This window comes from Capra hircus, chromosome 2 (genome assembly GCF_001704415.2).
Source record: "Capra hircus breed San Clemente chromosome 2, ASM170441v1, whole genome shotgun sequence".
In the NCBI taxonomy this organism is placed as follows: Eukaryota; Metazoa; Chordata; class Mammalia; order Artiodactyla; family Bovidae; genus Capra; species Capra hircus.
In genome coordinates this window covers 46,610,764-46,629,570 of record NC_030809.1, presented here as the reverse complement: position 1 = coordinate 46,629,570, position 18,807 = coordinate 46,610,764, and the positions used below count along the sequence as shown (strand labels likewise).

Genomic DNA, 18,807 nt, shown 5'->3' with positions numbered 1-18,807 from the left:
TTTGGTTTCCTTGGTGTATATGCCCAGCAATGGGATTGCTGGGTCCTATGACAGTTCTATTTCCAGTTTTTTAAGGAATCTCTACACCGTTCTCCATAGTGGCTGTACTAGTTTGCATTCCCACTAACAGTGTAAGAGGGTTCCCTTTTCTCCACACCCTCTCCGGCATTTATTGTTTGCAGACTTTTTGATAAGCAGCCATTCTGACCGGCGTGAGATGGTATCTCATTGTGGTTTTGGTTTGCATTTCTCTAATAATGAGTGATGTTGAGTATCTTTTCACGTGTTTGTTAGCCATTTGTATGTCTTCTTTGGAGAAATGTCTGTTTAGTTCTTTGGCCCATTTTTTGATTGGGTTGTTTATTTTTCTGGAATTGAGCTGCATGGGCTGTTTGCATATCTTTGAAATTAATTCTTTGTCAGTTGCTTCATTTGCTATTATTTTCTCCCATTCTGGAGGCTGTCTTTTCACTTTGCTTATAGTTTACTTCATTCTGTATAACAGACTACTCTAGGTTCAATGAATTGAGAGATTAGCATAGAAACAGACATTACCATATGTAAAATAGATAGCTAAAGGGAAGTTGTTGTATAACACAGAACACCCAATCTGATATTCTGTGACAGATTTTGCTTTACACAAAAGCACTTTTAACCTGAAATTCACTGCAAGCAGGTAAGGTTTAGGAACCGCAAGCCCCACCTCCCATTCCCTTTTCTTCCCCTTCTTCCCTGCTCATTCCTGCCTCTTTATTGTTAAGCAGAGGCAGAAAGGGAGAGGTCATGATCAGGAAAATCTTGCATTTTTTCCATTGGAAAAGGAAAGAAAACCACAAGTGGGTTAGACTGCCACTCTTGGAATTTGATCTTTTCCTTAGGAACAAGCATTTGGAAACACTCAAATTTAGTGTTTAAATTTGTTTACCTTATTCTGTAATTTTACGTTTCAATAAAATGCAAACTGTACTTCAATTTTTAACCTTCAGGAAGATACCCCTTTTAAACAAGACCTTCATTTTCCTAAGAACACAATCATTTGTAAATAGGACACAGCACGGCTTTAATTTAAAAATATTTAATTTAATAAAAATATTTCTTCCAGCCCACCTTGTTTAACTGATCTACTCTCCATAGCAATTTATAAAGGGAAATAATGAAATGCAGAAATTATAATAAATACAGTGTCATGGTTCCATTTCTAGTTCATGTTCCCTTAATGTTAGCGTCTTTATTTTTTTAAATTGCTTTCAACTGCTTTTTTTAATTGGAGGATAATTGCTGTACAATGTTGTGTTGGTTTCTGCCATACAACAAGGTGGATCAGCCATAAGTATACATACATCCCCCTCCCTCTTGAGCCTCCCTTCCACCCTCACCCCATCCCACCCCTCTAGGTTGTCACAGAATATCAGGTTGGGTGTTCTGAGTTATACAACAACTTCCCTTTAGCTATCTATTTTACATATGGTAATGTCTGTTTCAATGCTAATCTCTCAATTCATTGAACCTAGAGTAGTCTGTTATACAGAGTGAAGTAAGTCGGAAAGAGAAAAACAAATATCATATATTCACCCATATATATGGAATCTAGAAAAATGGTACTGATGAACTTCTTTGCAGGGCAGGAATAGAGAGGCAGACACAGAGAACAGACTTGTGGACCTGAGAGGGGAAGGAGAAGGTGGGACAAGTTAAGAGAGTAGCTTCTTTTACAACTAATTCAACAGACATTTACCGAGAACCCATGTACCAAGCACCATGAATAAGAACAGAATACAGGAAGGTCAGGCCCCAGTGTACTTACAAGCTAGTGAGAGTGAAGCAAGAGCAAGAACAGAACAGGGAGTATACAGGGAAAATGCCCTCTGATCCCACCTTGATAGGGTAACTTGTTCAAGATGCTGTGAACCTGGATGAGGCAATTCCTAAGTCCACCCAGGATGGACTTGGATGGTTGGAGGACCCAAAAGTCTCCCAAGAGGCAGTTGTTCTTTGACTGGACTTGGAGGATGAATTGGCATTTGCCAGGTGGTCAAGCTGAGTGGTGAACGATGAAGAGAGTATACTGCTTTACAAAGACTTGGAGGTCCTGGGAATTCCTGGTGGTCCAGTGGTTAGGACTTGGTGCTTTCACTGTCCTGACCTGGGTTCAATTCCTGGTTGGGAAACTAAGATCCCAAAGCCTCATGGGCGTGGCCAAAAAAATACACACACACACACACAAACCATCAAGACTTGGAGATCTGAATGAATCTGGTGGATTTGGCACGTTACCCAAAATTTGAGAAGTGTCAGGTCCCTGGAGGGTGGGGTCTCTGGTGAGGAGAGCTGGGGATGAGATCAGGCTACCTCTGGATGGCAGGCTCCAGATCCTGGGGACCATTCATAAAGCCACCACAGTGCCTTCAAGAGTGGCTTACTATAGTGCAGAGCTCCCTTTTCAGTCACATTGGAACACTTATTCAACCAATATCACATACTTATGAACTGGAATTTTTGCCGGTAGATTGAAGGAGCATTTGTCCAAGGCATGGGATTCTATACCACAGAAGAGCTGAAATACTCCCCAGAAGGTGTGCTTTACTCTCGGGGTCCAGATGACTATAAAATCCCCACCGTCACTGAAATACCTGAAGAGTTCAATGTCACTTTGGTGCGTTCCCGAAATCCCATCGCCATCTACTCGTCCAAGGTAAGAACCCGAGACCTCTATGAGTTTGTTAGGGCTGCCCTAACAAAACACTACAGACTGGGTTGCTTAAACTGTGGAGATACATTTTCTCACAGTTCTGGACGTTGGGGTCCAAGATGAAGATGTGATTTCTTTTGAAGCCTCTCTTTGGCTGGCAGATGTACACTTTCCCCCCATGCCTTTATATGATCATGGGTTTATCATATACTAAATGTGCCTCTGTGTCATTTTTATTCTTAAAAGGACACCAGTCATACTGGATTGGGGTCTACCCTAAAAACCTCATTCCTTAATTATATTAAACCTAATTATCTTAGATTTAATTATCTTAAACTTAATTATCTCTCTAAAGACCTTATCTCCAAATATGGTCACAGTCTGAGGTAGTCAAGGTTAAGACTTCAGCATCTGAATTTGAGGAGGCACAATTCATCCCATAACAACCTACTCTGTCAATAAATCGTAAAATAGTGACTTCCCTGGTGGGCCAGTGGCCAAGACTCTGTGCTCCCAATGCAGGGGGTCAGGGTTTGACCCCTGGTCAGGGAACCAGATCCTCCATGCAGCAACTGGGAGGATTTACATGGTACAACTAAAGATTCTGTGTACCACGACTAAGGTCCAGCACAGCCAAATAAATAAAAATAATTTTTTTTAGAAAAAGAAATATGAGCAATCCCGTGAATTAATTTATCCCTTACAATTGCAAATACCAAAAGAAGAAGGAAAAAAAAGCAAACATTCACTGACTTCAGAAGCCCAAGTAGAGTCTTCACTCTTGGGTTGTTGTTCAGTTGCTCTCAGGAGAGATTATGAAATGAGTTTGAATCAGACAAGAAGGGCCAAGGAGTAAGCAGACATCTTGGGTCATTAGGCTAATCGCCACCATGAGATTAAACTGAAGTAGACATATTTCACCGGCCCTGGACCTTCTTTTCTGCAACCTTCCCTGCCCTCCAGACTCAAGTCTTTCTTATCGACACTGCCTCTCCCCTCACTCTCCCCAAGTCAGGATAAACTTTCACACCAGCTTCTCACTGACAGCTTACTCTGAGGTGTTAATGCCACAAATACAGGAGGTGTTGACCCCAGGCTCCATAGAACCAATGAGCTCTCACTGGCTCATAAAGACTTAGGGCAAGGTGCTCAAACACGTGTGGAAAACATACAGCTTCTCCAACTGAAGTTCTGTTCTAGGCCCACATCTGGCCAGACAGATGGCAACTTTAACCTCAGGCTTTCAGAGAATTCCCTTTCTTTATTAGGAGTAGGTCAGGTTGGGAGGAAGGTGAGACTTCCTGTCCCAATGGTCTCTACCTCCACTTCACCAGACATTGACCAGGGACATCGCTAATGACCATCCCGACACAGGGCACAGCCCTCAGGACCTAGCCACCTCTCTGCCCGGTCTACTACCTGCTCTCCCCACCTCCCCTCTCCTCAGAGGAAAACCCTCTTTCTGCCAGCTCCCCCTCTCCCCCTCTCCCCCGCATTTGCTTCAGAGAGAACACCACAGCCTGGGATAGCCTTTATCTGCTTGGGCCCTTGGACCCATCTCTCCACTAAGGCCCTGGACACAGACCAAGGACCAGAACACATTGAAGAAAGAAAGAAGAAAAATTAGTAAAAAGAAGCATTGCTGAATTATTCAGCATGTAATGCCACCACATTGTTCATTCAAAAGCACCCAACACACAGTCAGGGAAGTTAACACATACAAAGACTTCCACAGTCCACCCTCCAGGGGCAACCATCTCACTGTCTTTCAAGCTCAGCTACAAATATTATTGTTGTTTTGTTGTGGTCTTGAGTTCAGTGAAAATAGTCTGGAGCTGCAGTTGGAGTATCCTAGAGGCCCTGAGGGCTTCTGTCTCCAGAACTTTACCTGGGGCGAGGGGGTGCGGGGGGGGGGTGGGTGCGGTGGGGGGGCTCAGGGAGAGACATTTTAGCTGCCCACTGTCCTGATGCCCCTGGGACATTTCCATGAGCCACTCTGAGGAGGACCCCACACACACAAATCAGCAGGCAGGGGAGTGATGGCGGGAGTGGGAAGGGTGGGAAGCAGGGGGGTAGGGTGGGAATTCGATTCTGGTAATTTTGATGCAATACATTCAGAAGGTTGTAAAGTCAGGAGGAGTGAGTGTGTGTGTGTACACAAATTAGCCCTAAAAGAACCGTGCAATTCTGACAGCCTTTTACCCTCCTTCTCAGGGGTTAGGTGAGGCTGGAATGTTCCTGGGATCCTCTGTGTTGTTCGCCATATATGATGCCGTGGCTGCTGCCCGCAGAGAGAGGGGGCTGACCAAGACTTTCACCCTGAGTAGCCCAGCAACCCCTGAGTTGATTAGAATGACTTGTGTGGATCAGTTCACTGACATGGTAAGGCTGGTGAGGAGAGCTCCCTGTTAGAATCACCCCTTATGTGAACTTCCAGGTTCTTGGTATGGACCTGACAACCATGTAGACATTACAGGGCAAGCTCATCTTTTCCACTGAAAATCCTCATTCTGGCTTCACTTACTACTTATATGCTTCAAACTGCAAATACAGCTGCAAAGTGAGCGACCCTCTTCAAATGATGGTTTAAAGTTTCGGATCCCAAATAAAAGCACACAACGGACCCAGTGCTCATATCAAATGGACATGCTAGGTTACTTTAAACATTTTGTAAGATGAAATTGATGTGCTATTTTCATTACCTTAATAACTAAATTAGATTAAATAGATATCAGATCTGGTCAATTATTCTGAAAATATCTGTTAAGCAAACTAATAAAAATAATTTAAATGAAACTATCAAGTCACAGGGCTTCCCAGGTGGCACTAGTGGTGAATAACCTGCCTGCCAATGCAAGAGATATAAGAGACACGGGTTCATTCCCTGGGTTGGGAAGATCCCCTGGAGGAGGGCATGGCAACACGCCAGTATTCTTACCTGCAGAATCTCATGGACAGAGACTAGCGGGTTACAGTCCACAGGGGTGCAAAGAGTCAGACATGACTGAAGTGACTTAGCATGCACGCACATCAAGTCACTGGGCACTCTTTGATATGCCCTGTAATCACACCCTAATAGATCATAGGTGCATTTTCCAGCTGCTAGAAATACATCTAGCACTATCATCAGAGACTGTTTCTATACTGAACTACTTACTGCAGCCCAAATGAGTCCCTGGTGTAAAATTAAATTGCCTCAAGAGGGAGGAGATACATGTGTACTTACAGCTGATTCATGTTGCTATACGGCAAAAACCAACACAACACTGTAAAGCAATTATCCTCCAATTAAAAACTTTTGTAAGAATTAGATTGCACTTTATGCCTTTGAAATCACAGGGCTTCTGAATAACATGCATCTTATCCCAAACATAAGAAGTATATGAGAATAAGGAGATTTAAAACTCAAGGATTGAAAGAAATATGAAAATTATCTAATTTTAATAAAAATAAAATGGATATTGACTTTCCTTTTTTTAAAAAAATGTGTCTTCTGAATTATAACTTATTTCATATAACAATATTTTATTGATAATTTTTTCTTTTGATCTTCTTTAGATCCCCAGAGATGATCCATCAACATTTACACCTTGGTCCATCCATGTGTCTTAATCCTCAGAAAATGTATTTTCCTCAAAAAATGCAACAATACATGTTTGACCTGAAAATTTTCAAACCTAAGCAAAATGTAGGTTGGCCCCCAATTGTCAAGGGTAATTTTAGCATCTTTTCATTATTCTCTGTGATTTAGGCCACTGTACGATTATGTTTTAGGATTCACATTTTCACCAATATGTATAAGGAAGTTTAGAATCAAAAATTCTTCTTTCCATTTGTATTATCATTAATAAATACAGCATCAGAATTTTCAACAGTGGTGGAGTTTTCATTACCCAACAACTCAATAGAGACTGCTCGTACTTTGTTCTACACAAGTCTACTCACCCCCAAAATCATTCACCCCAAAAACTCTTGGGATTCCCCAAAGCCAGTGGTGTGCTTGTAGTAGCCAGTTCCTCTCGAAAAATCAATGATTTGTTTTATTTGCCAATTTCCACATTGTAAATACCCCACGTCAGCCAACTCCAAACTGCAGACAAGAGGTCTCTGAAGGCAGAGTTGGAAGAGATGCTTGAAACCTGCTCGTGATCTCCAACTTGAAAGCCCACCACAACCCTTGGTTCCTGCCGTTCCTCCCATGCAGCCCATGTAGATGAGGCTTAGAGAGGCAAACTATCCAGAGCCTCCAGCTGGTCCTCATCTGCCATGAGCCACGCACATGGTACCGTGTCTTCCTTACCTGGGAAACAGCACAGAGTAAAACTGCAATCTCAGATCACCCCGGTGTCCCTTCTTTTGGCTGAGTGTCTAAAAGGTGAAATCAGAGCCCCCTTGCTTTTGCCATCAAAGGGCCACAAAATCCTCAGGGTTCTCTTTCAGTTATCTCTTAGCTATTTTACATTGCATTTTCTTGAGGAAATGTAGTCTTATGGCAGAGAAGATGCTCAATCTCCTATGAAGTTTGAAAACACGAATAAACTAAATCATTTGTTGGGATCTGTGTGCTAGGTATTAAAGCTCTGCATTTACACAGAGAATGGACATGGAGGGAAGGAGAGGGTGGGATGAATTGAGACAGTAGCATTGACATATATACAATACCATGTATAAAATAGCTAGCTAGCGGGAAGCTGCTGTATAGCACAGGGAGCTCAGCTCGATGGTCTGTGGTGACCTAGAGGGATGGGATGGTGGTGGTGGGAGGGAGGCTCAAGAGGGACAGGATATATGTATACATATAGCTGATTCACCTTGCTGTACAACAGAAACCAACACAACATTGTAAAGCAATTATATTCCAATTGAAATAAAAAGCTCTGCATTTATTAATAGTAATTTTGTGGTGGAAGAATAAGCTTGTAGCAATTGTTTGTGTGTGTGTAAAACTAGACTGGAAGAAGAGAAGGTTGACAAATGGAAAGGAAAGACTCACCAGTCAGCCTCTTATTCTGTGAGGAGTAGGGATGTGTGTGGATGTGTGTGTGCATGTGTTTTTAACCGTCTTTTAATTCACTCAGTAGTCTAAATTACCTGGAACCCAGCCCACAAAAACTCATTGTCCCAGGCAGAACAGTAAAAATAAGGTAGCTGATATGTTTTTCTAGCAGTAAAATAGGAAGACACATTTATCACAAACATAATTTTAAGAGTATTATACTTCCTAGACTGTCTGAACAAGATTTCTGATAACAGAAACTGGATTTTTGCAAAATAAATCTGATCACTTCAGTAGTAGAATTGGAGTTGGGAAGGAAGAATTTATAAAAATTGTACAGTTTAAAGGATAGAAAGTTTCAAATATAAGATTGCTATATTAATGCCTTTAAAATTTGACAGTCTATATTAGCTTATAAACAATCTATATTACTAATTTAGATAAATATCTGTTATTGTGTGTCTAATTTTAGATGTCATGACAGTGATAGTTGTACGAGAAGTGTAAAATACAAGCTTTTCAGCCAGAGGACTCAGTAAACAGTCAAGCATATTTTGAGTAACAGAGCACATGATCATTATTAATTCTGGGCAAACCTGCTAGTGCTTGTCACGCATAGAAACTTACCTTTACTATTGCTTAACTGTAAGCTCAATAAAAGTTTGTCAGAAGAGAAATAATATTACGTGGCAGGTACTACGCTTGCTGCCTTTTTCCTTTCAACTTAAAGAACACACATGGCCCAACTGTCTTACTTCTGGACTGAAAGTTTATGATAGAACAGTTTTGTGCAACCTTACAAAATACTAGAGAAATGGAGTTGAGTGAATAGTGGCTGGGAGGGATTTGATTTCAGTTCAGCATCTTTTTTTTCGTTTTTTTCCAGTTTTTTTTTTTTTTCCAGTTCAGTATCTTAACCCTGCAGCACCGGGCATGATCTTGGCTTTTAGAAAAGGGGGAGGTCAAAAGGAGGGAGACATCAAATGCTTGGGTTCAAGAATGCTTGGATGTCTACATTGTTTCTTTCAAGGGAAAATCTTTAACCCCTCCTCACTTGATACTTTCTATGATGTAAATTAGCCATATTCTTAACACTATCAGAGCCAGGGATCACAAGTTGAGTTCTCTGAAAGAAAGTGCTGAGACAGAGTTTAGGGAGCACGATGTTTCTTAGGGCTCAACACTTTGGCCAACTGATGCGAAGAGCTGACTTATTAGAAAAGATCCTGATGCTGGGAAAGATCGAAGGCCAAAGGAGAAGAGGATGACAGAGGATGAGATGGTTGGATGTCATCACCAACTCGATGGACATGAGTTTGAGCAAGCTCTGGGAGATGGTGAAGGACAGGGAGGCCTGATGTGCTGCAGTCCATGGGGTCACGAAGAGTCAGACACGGCTGAGAGACGGAACAACAACCTGAGAAGGAAAGGCTGAGGAAGCAGAATTGGGCAGAGGGAGAAGTCAAACTGATGCAGGTCCCTCTAAGCAGCAGGACCCTAGCAGGGAGCCCTGGATCGAGCATTGACCCATGGAGCAGTCCTGCTCAGGCTGAAATGGACAAGCCTGTGTATCCCCAAGTGACTGGTTCACTGACTACAGGCCTGCCCTGGAAAAGCTCAACCCTGAACAAAGAAGCTCCTCTGCTCTAAGGGAGACCCCAAGGGCACTGACAGCTGGAGACCACACTCCAACAACACTCCCTACAGCCGGGTGGCACATCCTTCCAGGAAGGGAACTGAGAAGCTCACCTCCAGTCAACCACCCACATCTCCCAAAGTGATCCTCCCTGAGTTGTGAGTTTATTAACATGCAAATTCTACATAGGTGTAAGCTGTAATCCACACTTAGTTATACATTAGATTAATTGCCTTTATAAAAAAGAATAATTCTGATGCTTTTGAATTGTGGTGTTGGAGAAGACTCTTGAGAGTCCCTTGGACTGCAAGGAGATCCAATCAGTCCATCCTAAAGGAAATCAGTCCTGAATATTCATTGGAAGGACTGATGCTGTAGCTGCAACTCCAATACTTTGGCTACCTAATGCGAAGAACCAACTCATTGGAAAAGACCCTAATGCTGGGAAGATTGAAGATGGGAGGAGAAGGGGACAACAGAGGATGAGACGGTTGGATGGCATCACCAGCGCAATGGACATGAGTTTGACTAGGCTCCAGGAGTTGAAGATGGCCAGGGAAGCCTGGCGTGCTGCAGTCCATGGGGTCACAAAGACTCAGACATGACTGAGTGACTGAACTGAACTGAATTCTACATTCAAAGAAATACACGATTTACGTATATATAACATTTCAATATTTTAAGTCAGTACTTGCCTGAGAAATTTCATATTATTTGTTTGCTATATGCTTTCCTTACTTATTCAGTTGAATTTTATTAAATTCAGTTATTATCACACTATACCAGATGATGTTATTAATTATAAATAAAACCTCAGGGAAAAAATATGAGATTTTAAAACTCATTGTTTTTGTGTAGCCACTAAGTCTTGTCTGCTTCTTTTGCTACCCCATTGTAGCCCACCAGGCTCCTCTGTCCATGGGATTTTCCAAGCAAGAATACTGGAGTGAGTTGCCATTTCCTTCTCCAGGGGATCTTCCTGACCCAGGGATTGAACCCGGGTCTTCTGCATTGCAGGTGAATTCTTTACTGTTGAGCCACAGGGAAGCCCTTTTAAAACTCTTACCTAAATTTTATTATCTGGAAGTTGATACTAGGCCAAGAAAATTAATTTGCTCTGAATAAGTAAATGACTGGGTAGAAGTGTTCAAGAAGGTACAACTTCCTGCAGAGCTCTACAACTCGGAGCCCTGGTTGACAGGTGTAAGAGCAGAAGAAGCATTACATTAATAAGAAAACACAAATTTTGTTGTTAACATTTGCCTGATATGTGTTTCACCCATCTATATTTAATCCTTTCCTTTTTTACTTTAAACATGTTTCTCAGTACACATACTTATACACATATATAAATACATACATATATATACATGTATGCGTGCTAAGTCACGTCAGTCATATCTGACTCTTTGCAACTTCAGGGACTAGATGTAGCCCGCCAGCCTCCTCTGTCCATGGGGATTCTCCAGGCAAGAATACTGGAGTGGGTTGCCATTCCCTTCTCCAGGGGATCTGCCCAGCCCAGGGATCAAAACTGTTTCTCTTATGTCTCCTGCATTGGCAGGCAGGTTCTTTACTACTAGTGCCACTTTGGAATCCCTGTATACCTATATATATCTTAGTGTGTATATATATATATGTGTGTGTGTGTGTATATATATATGTATACATATATATGTAGCATGTACATATAAATAGTATGTACTAGGTTTGGGGTAATTTTTCTCATTGAATTTCTAGTCATCATTTTTAAATGGTAACCCATTTCATTTGTGCCTTATAATTATTTGAAGTGTTCAATTTTTCTATTTATTTATAATTAATAAATAACAAGTTATATAATCAATGTCATATGTTTTTATTATTCGGACTTGCACTCCTCTTCACCTTTCTTACCAGGGTTGTTTTTTGTGTGATCCTTCTCCTCAAGTATTCTTGTAGGCAAGAATACTTAGTTCCACCAACAGGGTCACCAGTGCCCTTCTCTCCTCTCAGAAACCAACCTACAGCTGCCAGTCTCCTGCCCTCTAGCGTCCAATGTGGCAGCAAGCACTTAGATGCCAGACTGAGTCTTTTTCTTTCATAGAAAACTTGATCTTTCAACCTGAAGTGCAGTGAAAGTCACTCCGTCGCGTCTGACTCTTCGTGACCCCATGGACTATGCAGTCCATGGAATTCTCCAGGCTAGAATACTGGAGTTAGTAGCCATTCCTTTCTCCAGGGGATCTTCCCAACCCAGGAATTGAGCCAGGGTCTCCTGCACTGCAGGCGGATTCCTTATCAACTGATTGCTTTCAACCTAATACCTTGTAAGAAATTCTTTTTATCCTCAGAGTTCCAAGATGCTGTCAGCGGATGTCAGGTGTGTGTCTTTTTCTTTGATCTAGCGTGGACCTTGAGAACGTCCAGTCTCTAGACTCAGATCTCTCTCAGCTCACAGAAAGCGTCTCCACGTGTTGGTGGTTGCTTCTCCTTCGCCTCTTCCTTTCACTCCCTCAGCTGTCCTGTGCTTCAGGCTTCATCTCGCGCATCTCAGCTCCCGGTCTCATTTGTTTCCTTACGATTGCTTCTTTGGCCTTTACTCTGGACCCGGGCTTATGTATTGCACTTTGTTTTCCAAGTCACTAATGTGGGTTTCCTTGTCTCTCCCAAGCTTGTGGTGGCCGCCAGCATTCCTTGGTGTTCCCTGGCTTGTGGACACATTGCTCCAATCTGCCTCCATCGACTGACTTGTTTGTTAGTTGGTTGGTTAGTCTTTTCCCTCGAGAAAGTCTTGAGGGCAGGGGTTGTCTTAGTCCCTTGGAGATGACAATAGTGCGTTCTGTTTTGAACGATCCTCTCTCTAACTCTTGGGTATGTATGAATTCCCAAGGGCTGCTCTAACAAAATAACATACCCTGGCTGGCTTAAAACAACAGATATTTATCTTCTCACTGTTCTGAGGCTATAATTCTGAAATCACAGTGTCAAAAGGGCCGTTCTTCCTCTGAATGCTGAGGGAAAGTCTTTCCTGCCTCTCCCCAGGTTGTGGTGGTTGCCTGCAGTCCTTGGTGTTCCCTGGCCTAAGGACACATCAATCTCTGCCTTCATCCTCAGATGTCTATCTCCCTCCCTGTATGTCTGTCTCCAAATCTACCTCTCCTTATAAGGACACCAGTCACTGGATTTAGGGCCCATCCTAATCCAGTGTGACCCATGTTCATTTGATTAAATCTAGGAAGACCCTGTTTCCAAATAAGATCACATTGGGAAATGCATGCAGTTCAGTCCTCAACCGGCCTCCTTAAAATTTTATTTGTCATCTCACTGGGCTCCCACATAGGTACTGGGATACCTAAGAGGCAACAGATTATAGAAGCCAGCATGTTCCTGATCCACCCCATGGGCTGGCAGGACAGAAGCAGGGCCAGTGCCCTGCTTAGGAGACTGGAGGCGGCCACACAGCCCTACAGCTCCTTGATTCCCCTCATAATTGCCCAGACACATGGGAAGGAAGGGCTCAGACGGCCCATGTGGCCCCTGACCTCCTATTCACACCAAAGTCAAACATCCTCTCCATGCCTCACCCACAACCCAGAGGACCAGCTGTCCTCTAGATTTACGGTCTTCAAGGTAAAGATTTCCAGGTTCTTCCCCAGCCTAGCACTCCTCCCCCACACAGCCCAAGGCCTTACTTCCCACAAGCCCAGCTGGGAGGGGCAGGGAAGTGGGCCCACAGCCAAAGAGGCTAAGAATGAAGGTGGGGGGGGCAGTGGTTGGAATATGGATGTGTAATGACCAGCCTAGGGGGTCTTCAAAGTGGCCACTGTCAGTCTGCTTGCCCATGTTCCATCTCTGGGTTTCAAAGAGCTCACACAGAAGGGACACCCCAAAAGTAGTGGCCAGTACTTTCCCATATACATCAGCAGGCAACACTTGTTACAGCTTTTTCCCCAGAAACAGGTGTGTTTGAATTGTTGGGGAGGGCAGTATCATTTCCAATAGTAATCCTTTCATTAGGTAACAGGAATTCTTTGATGTTAACTCCTAAGACCGTTTTTTATAACAAACATACAAGCACCTGGGTCAATAGACGTGGTACTTCTCTCACTCACAAGAACAATCTATTTAAAAGTAACGAAATTCAATCTCCCCCTTTCATTAAAAAAAAAAAAAGCAGTGGTTGCTTTTTTCCCCATTGTTTTGAATAAGATCTGAGAATCAGAAAAACTTGGCAGAGACATCCTCTTACCTTTCTACAGTGAACAGCCTTTGGTCACTCTGCCCTGAGTGATCTTTTGACTCAGCTCCCCAGAGCCCCAAGAGCTTCTGAAGGAGAGAAAATGTGAGGACTTTAGGCCTCACCCCTAGCCCTCCAGGCTACACAGTGACTTTTTAAAATTTGTTTACACTTCACAGGATATCATTCAAACAAAACTTTCCCTGGCTGAAACATGTTTGGAAAACACTTCTCTAAAGCATTTCAAGATAGGTTTCCAGATTCCCAGCAATTAATGAATTTGGTTGCCTAATCCAAAGAACTTAGACCTTCCAACTCTAACACTGTAATCTGGCTTCAGTATTCTAACACTGATCTTCTCCATTTAATGCTTGTGCCTTCTGTTGATGCTGAAGGAGTTATTCCTATAAGTATTTTTTTATGAATACTTGTTCCTTTTAAAAATTATTTATTGATTCATGTGGCATGCAGGATCTTCAGTTGCAACATGCAAACTCTTAGTTGCAGCATATGGGATCTAGTTCCCTGACCAGGGATTGAACCCTGGCCCCCTGCACTGGATGTGCAGAGTCTTAGCCACTGAACCACCAGGGAAGCCTTCCTATAAATATTTTGAAACAACATGCTTTTCATCGACAGTGCCCATGCTCCTGTAAATGGGAAGCATGTGCTCCTTGCAAGCACCGGCTACCCTGTTTTACAGAGCAGAGTAAGGGAATTCCCTAACAATCCAGTGGTTAGGACTCCATGCCTCTACTGCTAGGAGTCCAGGCCAAAAAATAACAAGTGACAAGGACAGGGTAAGATAGTGAACGCACTGTGGACCCATAGCAATGCCTGTGTCAGTCTTGCCCTCGGTGGAAGCAGCCGGAGGAAGGGCTTCTCCACGTGCCCCTTCTCCCTCTTTGCTCTGCTCCATTCCCAGTTCTCATGGCATCAGCTACTAGTCCCTTCCTCAGGGAGGCCTTCTCTGATTCCTCTTCCCAAACAAAGCTAATCTCCCTGTTCTATGCTTCTCACAATGGTTGATATTCAGTTACGTGTAAATTGTCTCTCATATGAACCGTGAAGTCTCTGGAGAAAGAAAACCAGTAGATCTTGTTCCCCACTGTGCTTAATACTGGGCTGGCCAAACACTCTGTTTGGGATTTTCCATAGATGTTATGAAAAACCCAAATGAACTTTTTGACCAACCCAATAAGAACCGAGCAAATGAATGAATGAACACCGATGCCTCCTTCAATTAAAGTATTTGGAGTCAGGCATTGACGAAGCCCTGCAATGAACAAGTCATCATCCATGCTGAGCATGGTGGGGAACACAGCCAGCTATTTAACCTCCAGGAGAGTATTACCTACTTGGAAAAATGAGATACAGACACTGATAAGACAACCGACTATTAGTAACAGATTAGAGACTAGTTTCCTGGTTCCCAGTTTATTCAGTGGAAAGTAAAGGAGCAATTGGTTGGATATGCAGATGCTTTTACAGGAATTGAGAGAAGGGAGAGAAGGGAGGTTTGCTTCTCTTCTTGATGATAAACAGAAAAGGGGGAGGGCAGGAGGACAAACAACCACAGGGAGACAGGAGCAGGGTTGCTGTCCCTGCAGACATGGAAGGGACTGAAGAAGTGCCCAAGAGACAGTGGTGCCCTCAGGGACCTCACCTTCCAGTGGAGAAAGCAAATAACAGGTAAAGAAGCATCCATGTTAGTGGATAAAGTACCATGAAGAAAATGAAACAGCAGTTAGGAGACCTCCTTCAGACGAGGAGGTCAGGTAAGAGCTCAGACCCAAGTAGCAAGAAGGCCAACATCAGAGAGAAGAGGAGTCGAGGTGGAAAGGGTCACATGCACCAAAGCCTAGGACAGGAAAGAACTCGGTCCGTTCAAGAAGCGGGGGAAGGCCATTGTAGCAGAGATGACAACCCAGGGAGGAAGCGGTAAAGCTGGTCTCAGAGAGGGTATGGGCCCATCCCACAGGCCTCCTCAGAAAGCCTGTGAGGTTCTGCTAAGTGCAGTGGGGACCACTGGAAGGTTCCCAGGAGAGAAATGCCAAGGTTAAGCAGAGGAATGCTGATGAGGGGATAGTTTGGCTGGAGCAGGAGACCTTTCTGAAGAGAAAGAGAGTCTGAAGCCTGAAACAAGGACAGATGGTAGAAGGCTTCGGACACCAGGCTGAGGAGTTTGGACCTTATGCCCCATAGGCTCCAGGCCTCAGAGGGCTCCTGGGGTATTTGTAGCAGAAAGTGTCAGGATCAAAAAGGCTTACCTGGGGGCTTCCTTAGTGGCTCAGTGGTAAAGAATTCACCTGCCAATGCAGGAGACAAGGGTTCAATCCCTGATCCGGGAAGATCCCCCATGCTGTGGAGCAACTAAGCGCGTGCACCACAATTACTGAGTCTGTGCTCTAGACCCCGGGAGCCCCAGCTACTGAGCCCACGTGCTGCAGTTACTGAAGCCTGAACTCCCTAGAGTGCATGCCCCACAACGACAGAAGCCACTGCAATAAGAGGCCTGTGCACCGCAACTAGAGAGTAGCCCACAAAAGAGCCCTCGTGGCAACAAAGACCCAGCACAGTCAAAATAAACCAATAAATAAAATTATTTTTTAAAAGGGCTGACCTGAAGGTCTTACCTGATTCGCAGTGTGATCACTAACTTCTCCCATGGCCCCGTTGTGCATTTATTCAACAACATTCTACCACATGTGCCACACCACATACGTACCCGGACACGTACACATGGGTGTAAACACTTGTCTCCACGGGTATATGAAGCAGGTATGTCTGGACCCAGATTTTAGAGCTGTGAAGACAGTTGGAAGCTGTCAGCTCCCTTCAACCAGGAAGTGTTTTCTGGACTAGCTCTGCTGGGGAAGAATCTGAAGCCACATCCAGATCAACTGGGAAACAGCATGCGTGCGTGCTAAGTCACTTCAGTCGTATCTGACTCTTTGTGACCCCATGGACTGTAGCTTGCCAGGCTCCTCTGTCCATGGGATTCTCCAGGCAAGAATACTGGAGTGGATTCCCATGCCCTCCTCCAGGGGATCTTACCAACCCAGGGATCAAACCTTTGTTTCCTGCAGCTCCTGCATAGCAGGCAGACTTTACCGCTGAGCCACCAGGAAGTGGGAAAGAGGATCTTCCTCAATCAGCCAAGTCAGGAGGTTGCCAGGTCTTTGCTATCCCTGGCCTGAGGCATCGGCACACAGTGAGTTCACCTTAAAACAAGGGGTTGATAACATCAGTGAGCCAGGAAGGGCTAGTAAACAGAGAGGTCTTGCCTTCTCTCCTGAAACCAGACCACACAGGCAAGAAGGACCTGCTTCATCCATCCATTAGGCCAACCCTGGGCATTCATTTCACTGAAAGAATAAGAACTGCTTGATTTTATCCACAGATATGTAACTGGAGTTCTTCAAACAGATCAAAAATGATATTTTCTTTTTTAAGTAATGAATCCGTCAGATGTTTTAAGCCAGAGAGCTTGGTTTTAGTTCCCATTTTGCCACTTACTCTTTGCATGACCCTGAGTTATGGATGTCACCTGTGTTCAGTTGCTTGGTCATGTCCAACTCTTTGCAACCCCATCGACTATAGCCTACTAGGCTCCTCTGTTCATGGAATTCTCCATGCAAGAATACTGGAGTGGGTAGCCATTCCCTTTTCCAGGGGATCTTCCTAACCCAGGGATCGAACGCAGGTCTCCTGCATTGCACGCAGATTCTTTACCATCTGAGCCACCAGGGAATGCCCTCACCTATCTGGGCCCCAGTTTATTTATCTGTTGAGTGGCTGACTAAACTAGACCCTCTTTTCCAGTGGAATAATCCTGTAGGTGGAAAGGAAGGGCGTCAAGGAGCTAAGTGGATGAGACATCCCACACCTCCACGTCAGGGCACAGACTGAACTGGTCCACATGATTCCCTATGAGGAGACATTTCTGCAGCTAGAATTAGAAAAAGGTTGGGTGAAAGTGGGAGGTCTCAGAGAGCCCACTGCTAGCTCTCTCAGAGAAGGAGAAAATCCATCCAGGACCTGTTCCTGGAGCTGAGTTAATGTGCAGAGGGGCTTTGAGTTTAGATGGTTGTTTATAGTTTTCATAGTGAAGCCCTCCAACTTCCAAGGATGCAAGAAGAGGCGGGCGCTGGCCACAAGCAAGCCTGGAAGCCAGGATTGGTGGAAGGCCAAGTGAGGCAGAGTTGGGAGGCCGGGCCACGCAGATGCCCTTGACTTAAAAGGCCATGAAGCCAGGTAGTCTCCACCCCCTTGCTCTGCTCCCTGGAGCTCCATACTGTCTGCTTCCACACCAGGAGAGACTTCAGTTGCTTGGACCTAAATCCTGTCTGCTCATTCCTACAGCTGGCTCCAGAGAGCACTCCCCCTAGAGCTGTAAGGCAAAACTTCATCTCCAGGTGCAATGCCTTGCCCATCGAGATCGGATGAGCTGGTTTTCTTTGTGAACGGGAGGAAGGTAAGTGTTGGGTATCGCCACCATGGTTTGCAGAGTCAGCAGGAAACTTCTAGCCTGAGGGTGTGGCCTGTTTGGGTTGAGACCCCCTCCAATCAGGGATAAGAAGCCAGAGACTGGGAACCTGTTTACTTCAGCCTGTTCTACTCTCCACCAGGGAGTGGGAGAAGTGATAAAGCACTGGGGGTAAAGACAGGTGCCCCGTGTCACAGGCCTGGGTTCCAATCCAGCTCCACCGTTTACTGCACAACCTTCTGCAAGTCACTTCACTTTCCTGAGTCTCAGGGTGCCAGTCTTTACGGCTATTGTAGAGATCGAAAGAGAGATGCTTCTTTCATTGATTAGAAACCTCTTAAATGCTTATAGAGATCTCTAGTCTTTCCCATTCTGTTGTTTTCCTCTATTTCTTTGCATTGATCACTGAGGAAGGCTTTCTTATCTCTTCCTGCTATTCTTTGGAACTCTGCATTCAGATGCTTATATCTTTCTTTTTCTCCTTTGCTTTTCACTTCTCTTCTCTTCGCAGCTATTTGTAAGGCCTCCCCAGACAGCCGTTTTGCTTTTTTGCATTTCTTTTCCATGGGGATGGTCTTGATCCCTGTCTCCTATACAATGTCACGAACCTCCATCCATAGTTCATCAGGCACTCTATCAGATCTAGTCCCTTAAATCTATTTCTCACTTCCACTGTATAATCATAAGGGATTTGATTTAGGTCATACCTGAATGGTGTGATCACTCACCTAGAGCCAGACATCCTGGAATGTGAAGTCAAGTGGGCCTTAGAAAGCAT

At 44.1% G+C, this 18,807-nt stretch overlaps 2 protein-coding genes across 5 annotated transcripts in view; both read left to right on the top strand.

The window, feature by feature from the left end:
• The window catches only part of LOC102171556 (aldehyde oxidase 4), a 67,803-nt gene extending 61,242 nt beyond the window's left edge, over positions 1-6,561 (top strand). The window contains exons 33-35 of the mRNA XM_018061126.1: positions 2,507-2,692; positions 4,904-5,071; positions 6,248-6,561. Coding sequence (XP_017916615.1) covers positions 2,507-2,692; positions 4,904-5,071; positions 6,248-6,301 — 408 coding nt within the window. The 3' untranslated portion in view covers positions 6,302-6,561. The remainder of the gene's footprint in view (positions 1-2,506; positions 2,693-4,903; positions 5,072-6,247) is intronic.
• LOC102188176 (aldehyde oxidase 2) overlaps positions 17,830-18,807 on the top strand; it is an 82,364-nt gene continuing 81,386 nt past the window's right edge. For all 4 annotated transcript variants that reach the window (XM_005676342.3, XM_005676340.3, XM_005676341.3 and 1 more), the window contains exon 1: positions 17,830-18,017. In XM_005676342.3, coding sequence (XP_005676399.2) covers positions 17,964-18,017 — 54 coding nt within the window. In that variant the 5' untranslated portion in view covers positions 17,830-17,963. The remainder of the gene's footprint in view (positions 18,018-18,807) is intronic.